The sequence below is a fragment of the Haemaphysalis longicornis genome, unplaced genomic scaffold (genome assembly GCF_048455015.1).
Source record: "Haemaphysalis longicornis isolate Haplotype H1 unplaced genomic scaffold, Haemaphysalis longicornis Haplotype H1 scaffold_3, whole genome shotgun sequence".
Classification (NCBI taxonomy): Eukaryota; Metazoa; Arthropoda; class Arachnida; order Ixodida; family Ixodidae; genus Haemaphysalis; species Haemaphysalis longicornis.
This window is the reverse complement of record NW_027526335.1, coordinates 67,747,951-67,763,488: the sequence shown is the minus strand read 5'-3', so window position 1 is coordinate 67,763,488 and position 15,538 is coordinate 67,747,951. Positions and strand designations below refer to the sequence as shown.

The following is a 15,538-nucleotide window of genomic DNA, read 5'->3' as shown; positions in this document are numbered from 1 at the left end:
TGGGGGGAAAAAAGGGAAAAAAATGACTGTTCCGGGAAAAGCTCGCCAACGTTCCCGATGATGTCGCGAGTGAAAGCCGTCCGACGCTTATAATGAAGCGCTTTCGGCAGTCGATGTGCTCCGCCAATGCTTCTTGGATTTTGGTGGACGCGGACTCGAACTGGTGCAACCAATGTTTCGTGTAGAGAATGCTATGCTAGTTGAAGCCACCAAAACGAAAGCGAAAACAAAAATCACCACTTTTTTTGCAAAGTAGGCAGTTAAGGCGGAAAGTAGCTTTATTACTTGCAACAAATGGATGATTTTGAATATGGTAATGGCTACTTTACTGTGTTCATTTTTGTATGCAGGGACGGTGGAGTTGAGGAGGAGAAGGGGGGCTCCCGCGGATTGCGAACTTGTAACGATAAGTTCGTTATAGGCGGGTTCGGCTATATCGAACTATTGGATATATCGAACTAATCGCGGGGCATATTGCAGTTCGCTATAAACGGGTTTGACTGTATGTTCTTCATCCGTGTTTTTTTTTTTTTTTTGCGCTTCAAATCATTGCGAGATGATACATGGATGATGGAAGTACTACTAAAAATCAAGGTCCTTGTTCGATCTACGCTAAAATCAGCTCTTTGAAAGTTCATCAGAAAAGTTTATAGAGTATAAAATTTTCAAGAAAAATGGTCAAAAACTGGAGATACTTTTCTTGCGAAGGAAATTATATGTACTACTGTTTTATCCTGGTTCCGCGGTGGCATTGCGTTGCGGCTGGAATGACTCAGCACAGGCGGCTTCATTGATAGTTTCACGGTTATGAGGTCGTTTGAACAGTCCAACGTTATACATTTTGTTTCGGAAAGTCCCGACAAAAAACGAGTTACAGCTACTTTTTGCAGCCACACACATCCTACGGAAGCTCATGCGTTGACAGCAAATCGCTTACAACTCCACAAATTACGACGAGTAAATAAAAGCCCAAGTAACGACAGAGACGTCTCAGAGGCCAATTTTCATATTACTGGTTCCACGATAGTTCTCATCGAACGCGCGAGTTCAGCAGGAAAATAAAAAAAAGGTAAACACAGTTCCACCCAGTGTTAAAATCTGCTGAAACGGCGCAGCTGTGTTTTTTTTTTTTTACGAAGATTCCGTTTAGCATCGACTTCTTTCCTGTGCGTGTTGTTAGAGTTTCTAATTTTCGTATTATGTATTTTCGGATAGTTCCTATTAAACAACACTTACAGCCGTTTTATGGATGTGCTTCCTCCGTCATGTATTGACAGCAGATAGTAATTTTGTAACGTTTACAACTTCACTGTAAACTAACTAATTAGAGAAGTAAATTAAACTAGGCGTAATGGTAGAATCGCGTTATTGGCTTATTGTCATATAATTGGTTTCGGGACACTTTCAATAAAACATGAGTTAGAGCCAGGGCCGCAACCAGAGGGGGGGTTTGGAGGTTCGAACCCCACCCGAAACCTTTTCCAGGCAGCACGTAAGCAATACTTACTGTTGCTTTCAGCAAAACTACCCCTTCCCAAAATCCATACCCCCCCCCCCCCCCCCGCAAGAAAATTTCTGGCTACGGCCCTGTTTAGAGCCGTGTTTTGTATCCATACCCTTCCCCCTACCCCCCATAAATGGCTATGCTTCACTGCGCAACATGTAGTGTGGGAAAGCCAGCTTACACTGTGCTTTCTCAAGTCGGCTTCACCTGTAAGCACAAATGCATGCCTGGGAGGACATTCCTTCAGGAGACGTGTAAGCCGTCTTTATCTCAAAATATGAAGGCCCTAGGACGCTTTTTTGTGAATTTTTCTACACTAGGAACTGATTTTTTCGCGACAAAGCTTTTAGCTCTCAGCGAGAGCGTAACGCAATACCAGCAGAGCCTGCCAGCAAGGCCAGCGCTCGAACAGCTCCGCTGTTAAAAGGATTACCACAACCATTACAAATCGTGTTCCCTGCTTGTTGCGTTAAATGATCGCTGCAAATACGACCCGATTAATAGAATGCGTGCTAAGTGGAGTTTGGAGCTGGCGCCACGCTAAAGGACGCTGGCGCCGCAGCGTGACGCCGCGACGAAGCTCTACTCTAGCGGTGTTCTGCTCGGTCAGGATTCGGTGCAGACAACACTGAGCGGCGGATCACCGAGCGTGTTGAACGTGTGTGCACGTCTCGTTGAGTTGGCAGGTGTTGCTTCACGCCGAACTTCCGTGCCCTGCTGTGCTGCAATCATTTTGTGCCTCCAGCCGCGAGCGTGGAGGCGAAGCATACTCACAGGACGCCCTAGTACTCGCTGTTCGCATCTGTAGAAGGGAGCTCGTTGCGCCCGGCCAGTGGGCGGCGCGATGTTTCGGAGGAAACCTCCGCTCCCGACGAGACCGACTCCTCCTACGTTCGAGGCGATCCAGGAAGATCTGAACAACGCTTCCGAAGACGTCGTGTTTGCGCTCCTGCCAGACGGCAGCAACCTCGAAGCGGTCGCTGACGGCGCAGCGGCGTCCGCGGACGACGGCGACGGACCCATGACGGCCGACGCGGCTTTCCTCAAGGTGAAGCATTTCATGGAGATGAGCGACAAAATCGCCGGTCTCGCAGAAGTGCTCCAGAAAAAGACTGAACACCTAAAGTCGGTTAGGGACGATTTGCACAACGAGATAGAAAGGGTGAAAAACTCTCTACAAAACGTGAAGCCTTAGTCATTTTCCTTTACTGTACATTTTCTGAACGTTCGTGCACAATTATTTTTTGGTGGTGCGTGCTGTACAGCTGCAAAGTCTTGTCGCATTGGCCACGACCGCTGCGTCGATTATATGTCGAGGTAATAAAAAACGCTAAAACACAACAGGTGTGAGATCAATCTTCTAAAAACGACGCGAGTATGAATGCCCAAAATAACAGTGCGCGGTTTACAGAGAAGCAAGAAGGGGGCGGGCACTTCACGAATTTCCCGACGTGTTCGGTCTCAGTTTTTGCCGCTGCTGCTCCTGAAGGAACCTCTTAACGTCAGGCGAGTGCATCAGCGCCATTTTCTTTTTGTTGAGCACTTCCGTTAGCAAAGAGCTCTTGAGGCACTCGGCGTTGCAGTTGACGCTGTCGGCTTGGGCATCGTCCGCCTTTTTGCCAGCCGCTGAACAAGGCGCACTGGTCGACGCACTCTTCGACGTACTCGGTGACGCACCGTCGTCCTCCATGTCGCAAACGGTTTATCTTCGGCGCACTCGTAATTACCGAAGATTATGCAAAGCAAAAACTCACGGCAAGACGTATTCCTCGACCTTTGCGAGTCTGGCATCGGCCATTGCTTATTTTTCAGTTGGCGGCCATCACAAATACTTTCCAGCGCTTCGGCCATGCGTGGCGCCCTCTACCTCGAACAGCTGTTGTCGAAACCGAAACTGCGTCATTACGACAGATGTTCGTCTGCTTTTCAGTCAGCTGCTGCGGGATTTTTTTTCTTTTCACATTTTATTGTGACTCGCTAGCGGCCAGACTGCGGCGTCACAAGCATGGTCGGCAACCGCAAGCAAGTGCCGCAAATATCCCCCTTACCGGGCAACCCAATGTCACGACTGTTTGTTTTGGTTCGAAAGAAAGGAAAAGGAAAGGCGGTGCATTGGGGGTGAGCATAGTGGTTTTTACATTTCTACGCAACCGGCCGAACCGCTTCTGCTCTCTGACTAGCCAGAGTGGCGTAATGACATTATACACTTGCAATAATTAGATTTTATTGATGTGTCTAGCAATGACTGCGTGTAGACGAAACCCCACCAAAGCAAAAAATACGTCTGGACGATACCCCAAATAGTAACTGATACATAGCCATTTCTTCAGCTGTTTCGCAAGAGTGTTCCCTTAGTCGAGGGATCAATAGAATGTTCGGGCAATCTTGGCCCGGGACACGAAAAGAAGCTAGTCCTCCACTTGACTGCTGGTCGCCAAGTCCTCCCATAGCTCAGAGGGGAGGGGGAAGGTTTGGACTTTGTGCAGGTAGAACGCCTGTTTGAGAGCAATACTGCCATTCCGCAGAGAATAGGTTGGTATGCACAGAATGGAGCAATGACGCTGGCTAGTCAGTGAACGGAAGTGGTTTGGCTGGTTGGGCAACTATCGAGATGGACTGCTCCCACCACAAGTTGTAAAACTGGCATGATGCTTGGTTGCCAGGGAAGGGGGAGATCTGGCGGCACTTGCTAGACGTTTGCTGCAGGGTCCATAAGAAAGATGCATTTTCTCACATGTGGCGGCGGGGGTGCGAGCACACACGTATGCAAAAACGCTGTGCTTGCCGACAGATCCATGAATAGTTGCCATTAGAATACGTCTTGGTCCCTTATACGCTCATTTGCAGCATGTAACATCACTGTCATAAAATAAAACGTGTGCACACACACACAATCAAAAAATTTTTTGATCCTGCACCACATTCGTTTAATACCAAGTACAGTACATCTTTATTGGTTCACGGCAAAACAGCAACGCCCATAAAAAACCGACTACACTCTGATCATTACTTCTGCCACTGTTACCTCTCCCCAGGTGACACATACAAGGGTATTCCTTCCTCGAATTCGATGTATGTGAGCACATGCAATGTACTTTCTATGTGTGCCAAGAAAAAAAAAAGATTTTCAATGGCGTGCTTAGGAGAAATGCAACACATTGGCACAGAGAATGTTGATGCAGTTGAGCTAAAAATAAACGTATCTTACTTAAAGCTTAAAAAAGTGGGCAAGTTTCAACAAGGCAACACGAGAAGTGCTTAGGACACAGCGCCACTATCGACTGTAAGAATTGCTTATGCTCAAAGTGAACGAAAAGAAACGAAAAAAACAAAAGGGCGGGGAGTGCCCACATGCTTTCAAGGCAAATTGCTTTTAGACGATAGAAAATAACTTTAAGCTTAGGATGCTTCGTCAAACACCCAACTCATAACGCACATAACCTCAGTGCTGTGGTTGAGCCATGTACGCATTATTCTCCCACAGATTTGAAGGTGTCCTTTCCACACTAGTGAATTATTTGCAAACAAGTAAATAAGCCATAAATTCAAGGCACAACGAGCAAAGCATCTTGTGGTGTTAAATGTCTATGCAAACTTGCCGACCACCAGGAAATTGTCGCATACACTATTTTTTCTTAGGTGTGACCCCGAGTCCAATGCATACAGGGAGGAGTGCAAGTTGTTGAAAACAATTTAGCACAGCGTTATGAAATCTGCAAACGCGTGCCTTTATTTGACGAGCCTAGGCAATTGCAAAGTTTAGCCATATAAATTAAAAGAAAATTGCTAAAGTCTTCTGTATTTGACATGTACCCCAATACTGGTGAGTTCGCACATAATGCTTTCCGAGCGGAAAGAGAATTTTATTTCATGAGCACTTTGAAGCAAGTGACAGTCATCCTGAAAGTGTGTAAGCCACTTCACTGATTGTACGCGAGTCAAATGTTTTCATGTGAATGTGGCAGGCTGCTCCCCCCCCCCATGTTTTTAGTTATGGTTTTTTGCTCCCCATCATTTACTTAGTGCATAAGCAACCGAGGAATAAGCACTTTCGACCAACATCAACAACCGAAGCAATGTCTCGTTGGGGTGACCAAAGATCGAGCTTTAATAACTACAGCCCTGTATAAACAAGGTGGTGACATCCCACTCCACTGCTCTCCCTCACATGCAGTGCATGTGGTAAGTGCATAGAAAGTAAACACAAAATTTCTCGCAATAGCGAGCCTTGCAACGCTTTAATCAAAGCAGTAAAAATCGAAAGAAAATAGCGACACTGTTATGCAATTTAATTTGCTAATACTATGTGAATCTGTACAATGCTGCTAACGATATCAGAGCTACTATTATGTATTGTCGGCTTGCCGACGCTGCTGTTTTTTCCTTTCTTGTTCCTGCTGATGTTTGAGTTCTTCATCAAGCCGTTCTTTTGCTCTATAAACCTGGAAAAAGAAACGCCACCAATTATTTCTTTCCTCGGTCATTAGAAAAAATGCAGAGAACAAAAGAAAGACCACCATGTTTCACATCTAAGTGCCACTACACAGTGCCTGTCACTGAAAAAGAAAAAAAAAAAAGCGACAGCGTCTGCTTACACTAAGGACCCCCCTTCTTGCAAAGTGGGACTTCCTAGTTGCATGTTTCCTGGAAATGATACCATAAAAGGTTTGGCCCCATTAACCACAAGCACGTGAAAAAAAAGAGTAGGGTATTATACTTTTGTCATTTGTGTTTACTTTTTAAGTCAGTAATTTTTCTTAAACCAATGGCACTGAACAGCACAAGGCCAAGACATATAGTATGCCCACATCAAATTCATTTATGTGATCACTACATACATTTTGCAGGATAGCACCACTTTTGCATGATTGCGTGATTAGGAAGTGAAAAAATATCGACGGCCCATGCTTTGCTTCTGCTCAAAGCTTGCTCCAGAAAACAGTTTTACTACAGCGGCTTGCCGAGATATATGCACCAGGCTAATACTTTCTTGTTTTTTCAGTTGGTCCACACCAAAGCTTAACATTTTTATCACGTTGCAAAAGGCCTGAATGTCTCCGAGGACAATCCAACCAGCACCAATGCCTCTGGCGCATAGGGCCCACACCCGTTAGTTGTACAAAAGGTGTAATAAGTTTAATAGCCACGTACGTTTGAATTTTTGGGGGGAATTCGATAAGGTAAGAGCGATGTGGTATTAGAACAATTTCCAAGAGGTCAATGAACACAGCATTCACCAGTTTCTAGATTACGTAACATTTAGAAGAGAGGAGAAGAACCACTGGAGAACACCGAGCAGGCAGAGCAGGTACACTGACATTGCTCGGAGGAAGCACAAGAAAAAAACAGGCAGGGGAGGCAGCGAAGCTGCAGTAAATTGTTTTTTTTTTTTGTACATCGTTATTTCAAACAGGAAACCCGTAACCGTCTCAAGTACCTGGCCCCTATGCCTACTCTTGATGATCTTGACAAAATATACTCATCCACACCACCCTCTTTTCTTTTTAGTTAACCGTGATAAACGACACATACAAGAGCTTTTAAAGACAGTAATTATGGGGAACAATTTTCAAAGCCCGTACCTCTAAAATCAGAGTTTAAACTCTTAGCAAGAGTTGCTGCAAATGGCTAACCACATGCTGCAAATGGCTAACCACAAAAAATCCACATCTACCTGCATGTCCTCAGCTTCTGTTCACACCTATGCCATCCATCAACACCACAGCGAAACACAATCGAAATTGTGAGGGGTAGAAGCATATTCTCCTAATGTTTTTCAAAGTACCTTTTCAGCTTGTTTCTGGTTTGCAGATTCAATGTAAAATTTATTTTTAACCGCATTTTCTTCTAAAAAGGGGTTAAACTTCTCCTTGCTGGAGGTTTTCTGGTGTTTTTTGAAGCGCCTATTAGCCCGTTTTTGGTTTGCAGATTCTACATAGAACAACTAGGAGCTGTCTATGTTGGATTAGTCCATGTTGGACTAGTTAGTTAGTCCAATAGGAACTACAGTTGAACCTCATTATAATGAACACTGATATTGTGAATTATCGGCTACAGCGAACTAAATACAAACTTTGGTTGGTCACGCTTTATTTCAATGACACTTATTCTTTTATAACTAAACTGAAACCGCGAGAGCAGCGCGATATCGGATATAACGAAGAAATATTTGACCAGGACGCTGAGAAGCGAATTGGAAAAAACCCCCGTAGTCCGAAACTGCGTAAGCATAAAGGCCGTTTTGTTCGTGGACACTGTGGGAAACTTCATGCAGCTCAGTGCTGTGAAGAGCCACCAGACAAAGATCACACCCTTCATCGAATAAATAAGGATGCAGTCCTGTTTTGTCAAGTGAACTCTGTTCTGCTGTAATTTCACGCACTCATGTTCCAGTTCATTGATCTCGAAATGCAACAAGGAGAAAGGTAAGGGTTACCTTGCGTATAGTGGGTTCAAAGCCTCAAAAAATGCATTTTTGTATCAAGTATTTTTGTGCGAGCCAGATTGCTGATTTGTTACAGCCGATTTTTACCTCTACTGTTACAACGAATATTGGTTATAACAAAGTAATTTGCTGTCCCGATACTACTTCGTTATAACAAGGTTCGACAGTAACAAGTGGCCTGAGGATGACCTTGACCATTTGTCAGAATTAGACCACTATCCTACAGAGTACTCAAAGGTGCTGGCACAGGCAACAATAGTACTGACCATTCTAAATTGCAGTCCAAGGTGAATACTTGATATTCAAACTACAGTGTAGAGCATTTACAATGTAACCGCTTAGAGTGCGGGGCCCGATGTTGAGTGGGGTTTTGTGACCACCGGTGCGTCTCCCACAGAACTCAACGCATAAGCATACTGCTTAAAACGTGGTTGCCCGAAGCACAATACCGTTCATATTGCGGTTTTTGGAGGGTCTGCCGATCGACCGGCACAGCTGGGGCATCGTTTTAGGGTCGCAAGAAAGAAAAAAAAAAAAAAAGAAGGAATAAACCATCTCACGCAGTGCGCTTCCTGCTTTCCCCTAACTTCGACACAAAATGAAAGAATAGGCACCCTTTAGTTCGCGTGTGCCGTTTGCACTCGCGTGATAACCACAACTGCCCTTGCTTGACGCCCCTCGGAAGATAGTGAGCCCTCTTCCCTCTCCCCCGTACGCGATAAGTTATTTCTATTAGAACATCGTGCCGGCAAGCTACTGCACTTTCCCTTTTCGAACATTTTCAGATAGCGAGCCGAGAAGTGGGGGTTTCTACTACATGTACGTTGTGCTGTCAAGCAACCGCCTTTGGCAGAGTAAATGCACGGTGGGGTGAACAAAAAATCCTGCTTGCCTCCTTATCAAGTTTTCCTGCGGCATCCGTTCATAGATGCCAACAAATGCAGCCGTGCTCCCTCAAACCACAAGCACAAAGAAAGTTTTTAAGCCGCATGCGCTGTTTATAAGATCCTGCAGCAGCAGCTGATGCGAAGAAAAAAAAAAAAAGAGGAATTGTGCCTCTGTCTTTAAAGAAGCCATGAAGACAAAATACAAGTTAGGTTTATTAGAAAGACTGCTTAGTCCCGATAACAATGATACTAATACCATCGCAATCTTCGAACAAATAGCGGAGATATTAAAGAAAATGTGTGAAGCAGTCGCGACCCCCTAGCCTATTTCCCGCAACTTTTCTATGACGTCACAAAACCTTGTTTGTATGATTGGCGGCCGCCTAACTCACCTGTCGCGACGACACATGACTGGACGTCTGTAATGGGGCCTCTAGTTCCATTTGACCACATCACTTGAATGCTAACGTGCAGTTAACGCACCGAAAATTATGTTTTATTGTTGGCCCGTATGACATCATTCTTGCTCATACCACGTTACTGTGGCGCAAAATTTGAAAGTTTTTAAATAATTCCTGCTTTTTTTTTGTTAAAAAAACATCTTTTGTGGCTATAATGGAGCTGAGTGAGATACTGAATCCTAGTTCTTTCAAATTAAATGAAGTTGTATTTTCTCTTCATGGCTCCTTTAAGGGCTGTGCGTTTGAGCGATGATAAACAAAGAATTACTCAAGACGTAGGTTGCGATGTGATTGGATAGGCGTAAGTTTTGTTTATAGTGCGGATTTCCATGGCTCCCATGACATACGTTATAAGCGGTCTACACTGCAGAGCAAAATGCTTGTTCATAGCTACAGGGCAGAACCTTTTCCAGTTTTCTTCCAGAAGAGCCACATAAGTTCCAGCTGCTCCAACAGCCGAATTGAAAGCCACGCGTGCATACCTTTTCAAAGCATGTTTTACGGCAGGGATGAGTTATGAAACAGGCTCAACCTGCACACCTGATGCAAAATTTAAGTAGAAAAAGCAGGCACCAGAGCAGTATTCTTGGCACGGGCTAGGTTTAGAAATTGTCTGCATTATGTGTGACGATAGTAGAGTGGATTAACACATTGCTCATACAGTGTTGAAAATTTGCAGACAGCGTACATTGATTCAACATGGCTTTAGCTTTAGAGATAGGTGACAGCTAAGCCCTCCCCACTGCAGTTCTCACTTTTATGGATGGCTAAGTGCGGTGCTCAACTATGCAACCTCACTCCTAATGAACACAGCAGGAATGTGCATGACACAGTTCATCGTTCACATGTGTAAAATGAATCCCCGCTATTGAGCTGCATATTAAGTTCACTCAAATGCCAGCTTAACCTTTTTTTTTCCCTAATGTCAAGAAAATGGCACAACTAAGAAGACCAAAACATTTCAGCAATACCTACCTTGGATTGTAAGTAAAAAGAGCCGCCTTTAGACTTGTCATTTACTTCAAACAAGTGCTTGTAGTTCTTCTCCAGCAGCTCAGGGTCGAGCCTGTCAATATTCAGGATTTGCATCGCCTCCTGTAATGGAGATAACACATTGTGCGATGATGTTGCGGCACAGTTTAATGGTCATCTTCCTTCCTATTCAAGAGCAAGTTCGCAGTGAATTCAGAAAAGAAGTACCTTGGAGCGTTCAGCGGTGTTGCTAAGGTCGTGCGATTCACACTGGGTAATGCAATAGCAAAGGGTGACACACACACCAATAAAAACTGAGGCTTTATGGACCAATACTGGGCAGCCAGTTCTCAGGGGTTCTCTGACACTACCGCAGAGACTCGATTAAGTACACATTGAGAACGGACTGTTCTTTCAACAGTCTCCATGCATTCAAAAGTCTACTCATGGTGGGCGGAGTGAACAAATGTCTTCCAAGCATTGTGACAGGTCCACTCAACTAACACCAGGCATAGCAGCCACCACAATAAGCGTGTTTGCTTCAGGGATCGAAAAGTAGTGCTGTTAAGTGCAGACGTCTTCTGTTTGGCTGCTCTAGTGGTAGCGAAACCTAGCAAGAACTTTTTACTTGAGAGCATGGAGCAGCAGAACTGAATTGAATTGAACAACTTTTACTGAGATTGGGGCCGCAGCTGGGGAAGGGGAAGGAGGGAAGAGGAGGTGGCGATCAGTTAATAACGACTGGGGCAGGTCGGAATGATGCGTGGTATCTTGAAAAGGGTGGAGTACACCCCATCTCAAACTTTCGTTGCTGCAAGTTCTACTGTGAATGGTATAGCACACAATTTTGAAATAAAGTGACCTTTATGATGATCGTTTTGGAGGTGCTAAGCGCTTATAAATCCACTTCAGGTAAGGGTATTGTAAAAAGAAAAAGTCACCCTTAAAGGGACAGACAACCAATTTCTGTGGAGTATACGCTCTCTATCCCAAATAAAAGGGCATCACTTGAACCAAAACGGTTAACGGTTTCCCTGATATGGCCGTAGAACGTTGGAAAGCGGAATTTGAAGTGTTGAGCCCCTTTGGGGCTCGGGCTGTCAGCGTCTCCTGTCGTCGTTTCATGTAGTCACGGTACTAAAACACCAGGACACTCGTTTTCCAACGCCTCGCGCTGGAACGTTTCATCTCCACTGGCAAAAGCACTTACAAGAACACACCGGGACACGCCTTTTCCAATGCCTCGAGCTAGAATGCTTTGTGCTTGAAAGACACGAGACTTTTACAGCTGTATACCTCTACCCCCCAATGGTTTCATCTCCATGAATAAAAACGGCAAGGTGCGAAGAATACACTTAACACTGCGTGCTCCAACCCTCCCCAGGTTTCATGGTAGTGGAGATGGCCCTGGATTTTTCTTTAGATTTACCAGCCTTATGAATGCTGGAAACCATGACAGTGAACCGCGTGGCAACCAGTTTGAGATCACCCACTAGACAAGGAGACCACTGTACGTGGCTTTTCTAAACATCTCTGTGTCGACTGGGGCATTCTCTGGTCCATCTTGCGTGAACTGGGTCTTGGTGATGCAAACTGTGAGCTAATGCAGGCCCTGTATGCGGAGATGCCAGCCGACGTGGAGTGGCAGGAACATACCACAGCACCGGTGCCAGTTCGACAGGGAAACTTCAGCAGGGTTGCCCTATGTCACCACTGTTCATGTGTATGTGGCAGGTGTGACAGAGTTCTTGGAGGCATCGGGGATTGGTTTCTTGCTGGAGCACCGAAGGAAGGGTCAACAAGTCCGGTGTACCATCCCTCCGTTGGTGTATGCTGATGATTTCGCCCTGTTTGCGGACACCCCAGAGGAGTTGCAGAAGCTCCTGGAGATCTGTAGCATGGTGTGAGGCGGCACTTGTCACAGCACTTAGAAGTGAGACGAGGATCACGCGGGGAAGAAGGAGGAGAAAGAGGGGGAAGTGGAAGCGAGGTGGCAAGCGGGAAGCAGGCAGAACGCGGACCTCGGCGAGTACTCTGCTGGGCGCGATCGACCGGGAGAGTCAGAGCCGAGCCACGTTTCTCTCCTGGCCCTGTAGACTGCCGACGCCATCTCTGCGGTGTCCTCACCACAGCCTTCTTCCAATACTTGCGAGTGCATGGGCAAGGGCCGTGTCATCATTTGGAAGGGAAGAGGAAGAAGACGGTGGTGGCACGGAGAGTGGGAGGAGCGCAGTTCGGGGAGCGACCTGCCGGATGCAAACGTTCGGGGAAACTCCACTCCGAGTCGCATCTTCCCTGTTGACGACGAGGCAACTTTAAACTGAGACCGGCCATGGAGCACCCGCGCCGAATTAGATGTGTCGTTCATCAGCCGCAGCACCGGCATCGACAGGGACCCCCACATGAGCGCAAACTTAAAGAACTTTGTTTTTAGGACACTCTTTGGACTAACTCATTGGACTACATTAGTCTAACATCCCTTTATGTATGTTGTTATTTATCTGTCCCGTAAATATACGTTGTCCTTGTCTGACGTCAACCGCCTTGCTTCTTCTCCGCCAGTTACACTTAACCCTCCTCATCCACAAAACAACCTGCTTCACACATGGAGATGACCCAGTAGGGTTGCAATTTAACCAGACAAAGTCCATGGTCATGGCATGGGGTGTCGAACAGCCAGAGGCGTCCTGGAATCTTCAGGGGGGCACCATCAAACAGACGAACACAGTTAAGCACCTGGGCGCGAGTTCACCACCGGATGCGACTACATGGCTGCTCATGAAAAGGCAGTAAGGGTGAAGGTAACTATAGTTCATCTCACAAGCTAGCTGCAGCACTGTGGAGGCTACATTGTTGTCCCCCTCAGGGCGCCTAACTCACCGCGAAGGAAGCGACAAAAGGCGCCGGGGCTGTGCGGTGCCACTTGCCGAGAGGGGAGAAGGGAGTGTCCTTTCAGGACCCCCTTCACGGCGGATTAGGCGCCCTGAGTGGGCGCACTATTGATAACAATGTAGCCTCCACAGTGCTGCAGCTAGCTTGTGAGATGAACTATAGGAGCAGGGGCATACTGGGCCACCAGTCGCTTTGGTCTTTCAACCGCTATGAGGTGGTGAGGGCCTTATGGAGAATGGTGGCAGTGACTGGGCTTGCCTATGCCAACGCAGTCCGGCATCTCTCTACGGGTGGAAGAGAATTCCTCGAAAGGTGCCAGAGGGATGCTGGCGGGCTGGCCCTCGGGGTGGGAAAGCAGATCCCACTGGAGAGCATTCAAAAGGAACTAGGTTGGTCGAGTTTCGTGGCACAGGAGGCAGTGGCAAAGAGCCACTACGAGAACAGACTGCTCCGCCTCCCAGACGCAAGACCTTGGTGCATGTCATCTACACCAGTTGTGCCACAAGGTGGATGAAGCGGTCGGCTGCACTTTGCCGCAGGTATGGCCTGCCAGCCTTTTTGCTTGTAGAGACGGACAAGTGCCTGACTGCCCAAGCCTGACGACTCTGCGTACAGCAGGTGGAGGCAGCGGACGGGTACGAGTCAGTGAAGCGAAAGTCGGCACTGTCAATGTATGTGAAAGAGAAAAGGGAGATCTGCTGAGAGTGCCTTCACAACAACTCATGGGGCAGTGGCTTGTTGGCTGAGGCTCAAGGAGGCGTGCTGCGCACATGGGTGTGGAGGACACGGTTCACAAGCGAGCTACGGACTTCCTGTGCCCTCCGTGGGGAGTGCGACGAGGCTCTAGAGCACTGATCGTCGGGTGCCCCAACATATCACCCCTTGCCTGCACGATGTCGCTGCCCACTGCCCCAAGTTTCCGGATTGGCAGCGGCATAGAAGCGAAGGTCATTGAGGTTACGAAGAGGCAACTGGAACTTCGGTGGCGAAGCTGTGCACTAGGGCGAAGACTGTAAGAGAGACTACAGCGGCGCTGCTCTGTGGAGCTACACAAGGAGTGACCTTTTTCCTTTTTTAATGTTTTGTTTCTTTGGCTTTGTTCCGCTTTGAGCAGCAACAGCCCGTTTCAAAGGGCCCAGCCACCATGGCCAACATATTTTAACTGTATGTCAGATGAAAAGACGTATTTAAAAGCTTATCCTCAGCTAAATCAATATTAAAATTCACTCTTTCCTATTCCTTTACGCAGTTTTTAAATCACTCCTCGAAACCAACAGAGTTGTTTGTACATGAATGGTAGTGACATGCTCAGGCTTCAGAAAGATTGCTGCGGAATTAAAATTATTTCCGCCTATTTAGTCATAAACCTTGCGGTTAGCCCAACATATAAAATGCTGGCTTTCATATGAGCTGGAGGGCATACACTCCACAAAAAGGGGATGTCGGTCCATTTAATGTAAAAAAACTAAGCAGCCAGCCACAGCAGGGCTTGGATGGGGAGTAGCACAATTTCAACATCATCATCAACAGTGTACTAGGTCCACTGCAGTACAAAGGCCTCTCCCATCAACGTCCAACCGCTCCTGTCTTGCGCTGCTCAAGTCCATTCTTTGCCTCCGATTTTCCTTATTTCGTCTCTCCATCGAGTTATTGGTCATCTCCTTCTTCTAGGCCCACCTCTTGGTATCCACCGGATTTTATTTCACCTAACTACATGGCCAGCCCAAGTCCATTTATTTTTCTTTAGCAAAATTAATCCTAGCCCAAATTTACCAGCTTAGAACCTGGCACACAGACAGTGTCTTTTGATACAAAGTTGCAAATCTATAATGAAATCATACATCAGTAGCTATACAAACATGTATACACTGGTCTTCTGCTAGCTGCAAAAAGGCTGCTGTTGTGTATCGTCAGCAACTGGACTTGAGGTAGATTGCCTGTGCTTCACACAAATACGAGTAGTTCATGCACAGAACCTTCCTCGCACTTATTTGTATCTGATTCACTCAAACTTAGCTACGAAAAGTGTCTGAATGGTCACACCTATTTTTATTGTATATGCATATTGGGAAATATTTACTGAATTCGGATATATCAACTGCTACACGATTTGTGTTCTAATCCAAGCTTGTGCTTTGAGAAGTAGCCTCAGACGTTTCAACGGCTTTTGCACCAGTGTGTTTGTTTCCATTTAACCTGTTTTGACGGCTATGCAGAAATCAGAATGATATCTACGAACAACGCACACACACCCCGTTTCTGTAAAAAATTTTCCCTGAGGCTGTCAAAGTAATTTGGTTGGTGTCTACCAATTGCAGTTTCATCGCTTTCAAGGGCACTGAGGTCCGAGCAAAATACCTGTATTCTCTGCAGCATT

General features: G+C 46.3%; 2 protein-coding genes across 2 annotated transcripts in view; one reads left to right on the top strand and one right to left on the bottom strand.

Moving 5' to 3' along the window:
- Positions 1-2,113: 2,113 nt before the first annotated feature.
- Positions 2,114-2,912, top strand: LOC144174580 (uncharacterized). Its single transcript, XM_077703353.1, has one exon. It carries the CDS (start codon positions 2,349-2,351, stop codon positions 2,697-2,699), a length of 351 nt encoding a protein of 116 aa, XP_077559479.1. The 5' UTR covers positions 2,114-2,348; the 3' UTR covers positions 2,700-2,912.
- Positions 2,913-5,713: 2,801 nt separating this feature from the next.
- The window catches only part of LOC144174579 (spartin-like), a 34,966-nt gene continuing 25,141 nt past the window's right edge, over positions 5,714-15,538 (bottom strand). The window contains exons 11-12 of the mRNA XM_077703352.1: positions 10,273-10,392; positions 5,714-5,946 (exon numbers count right to left, since the gene is read on the bottom strand). Of these exons, the coding sequence (XP_077559478.1) occupies positions 5,851-5,946; positions 10,273-10,392 (216 nt within the window). The 3' untranslated portion in view covers positions 5,714-5,850. The remainder of the gene's footprint in view (positions 5,947-10,272; positions 10,393-15,538) is intronic.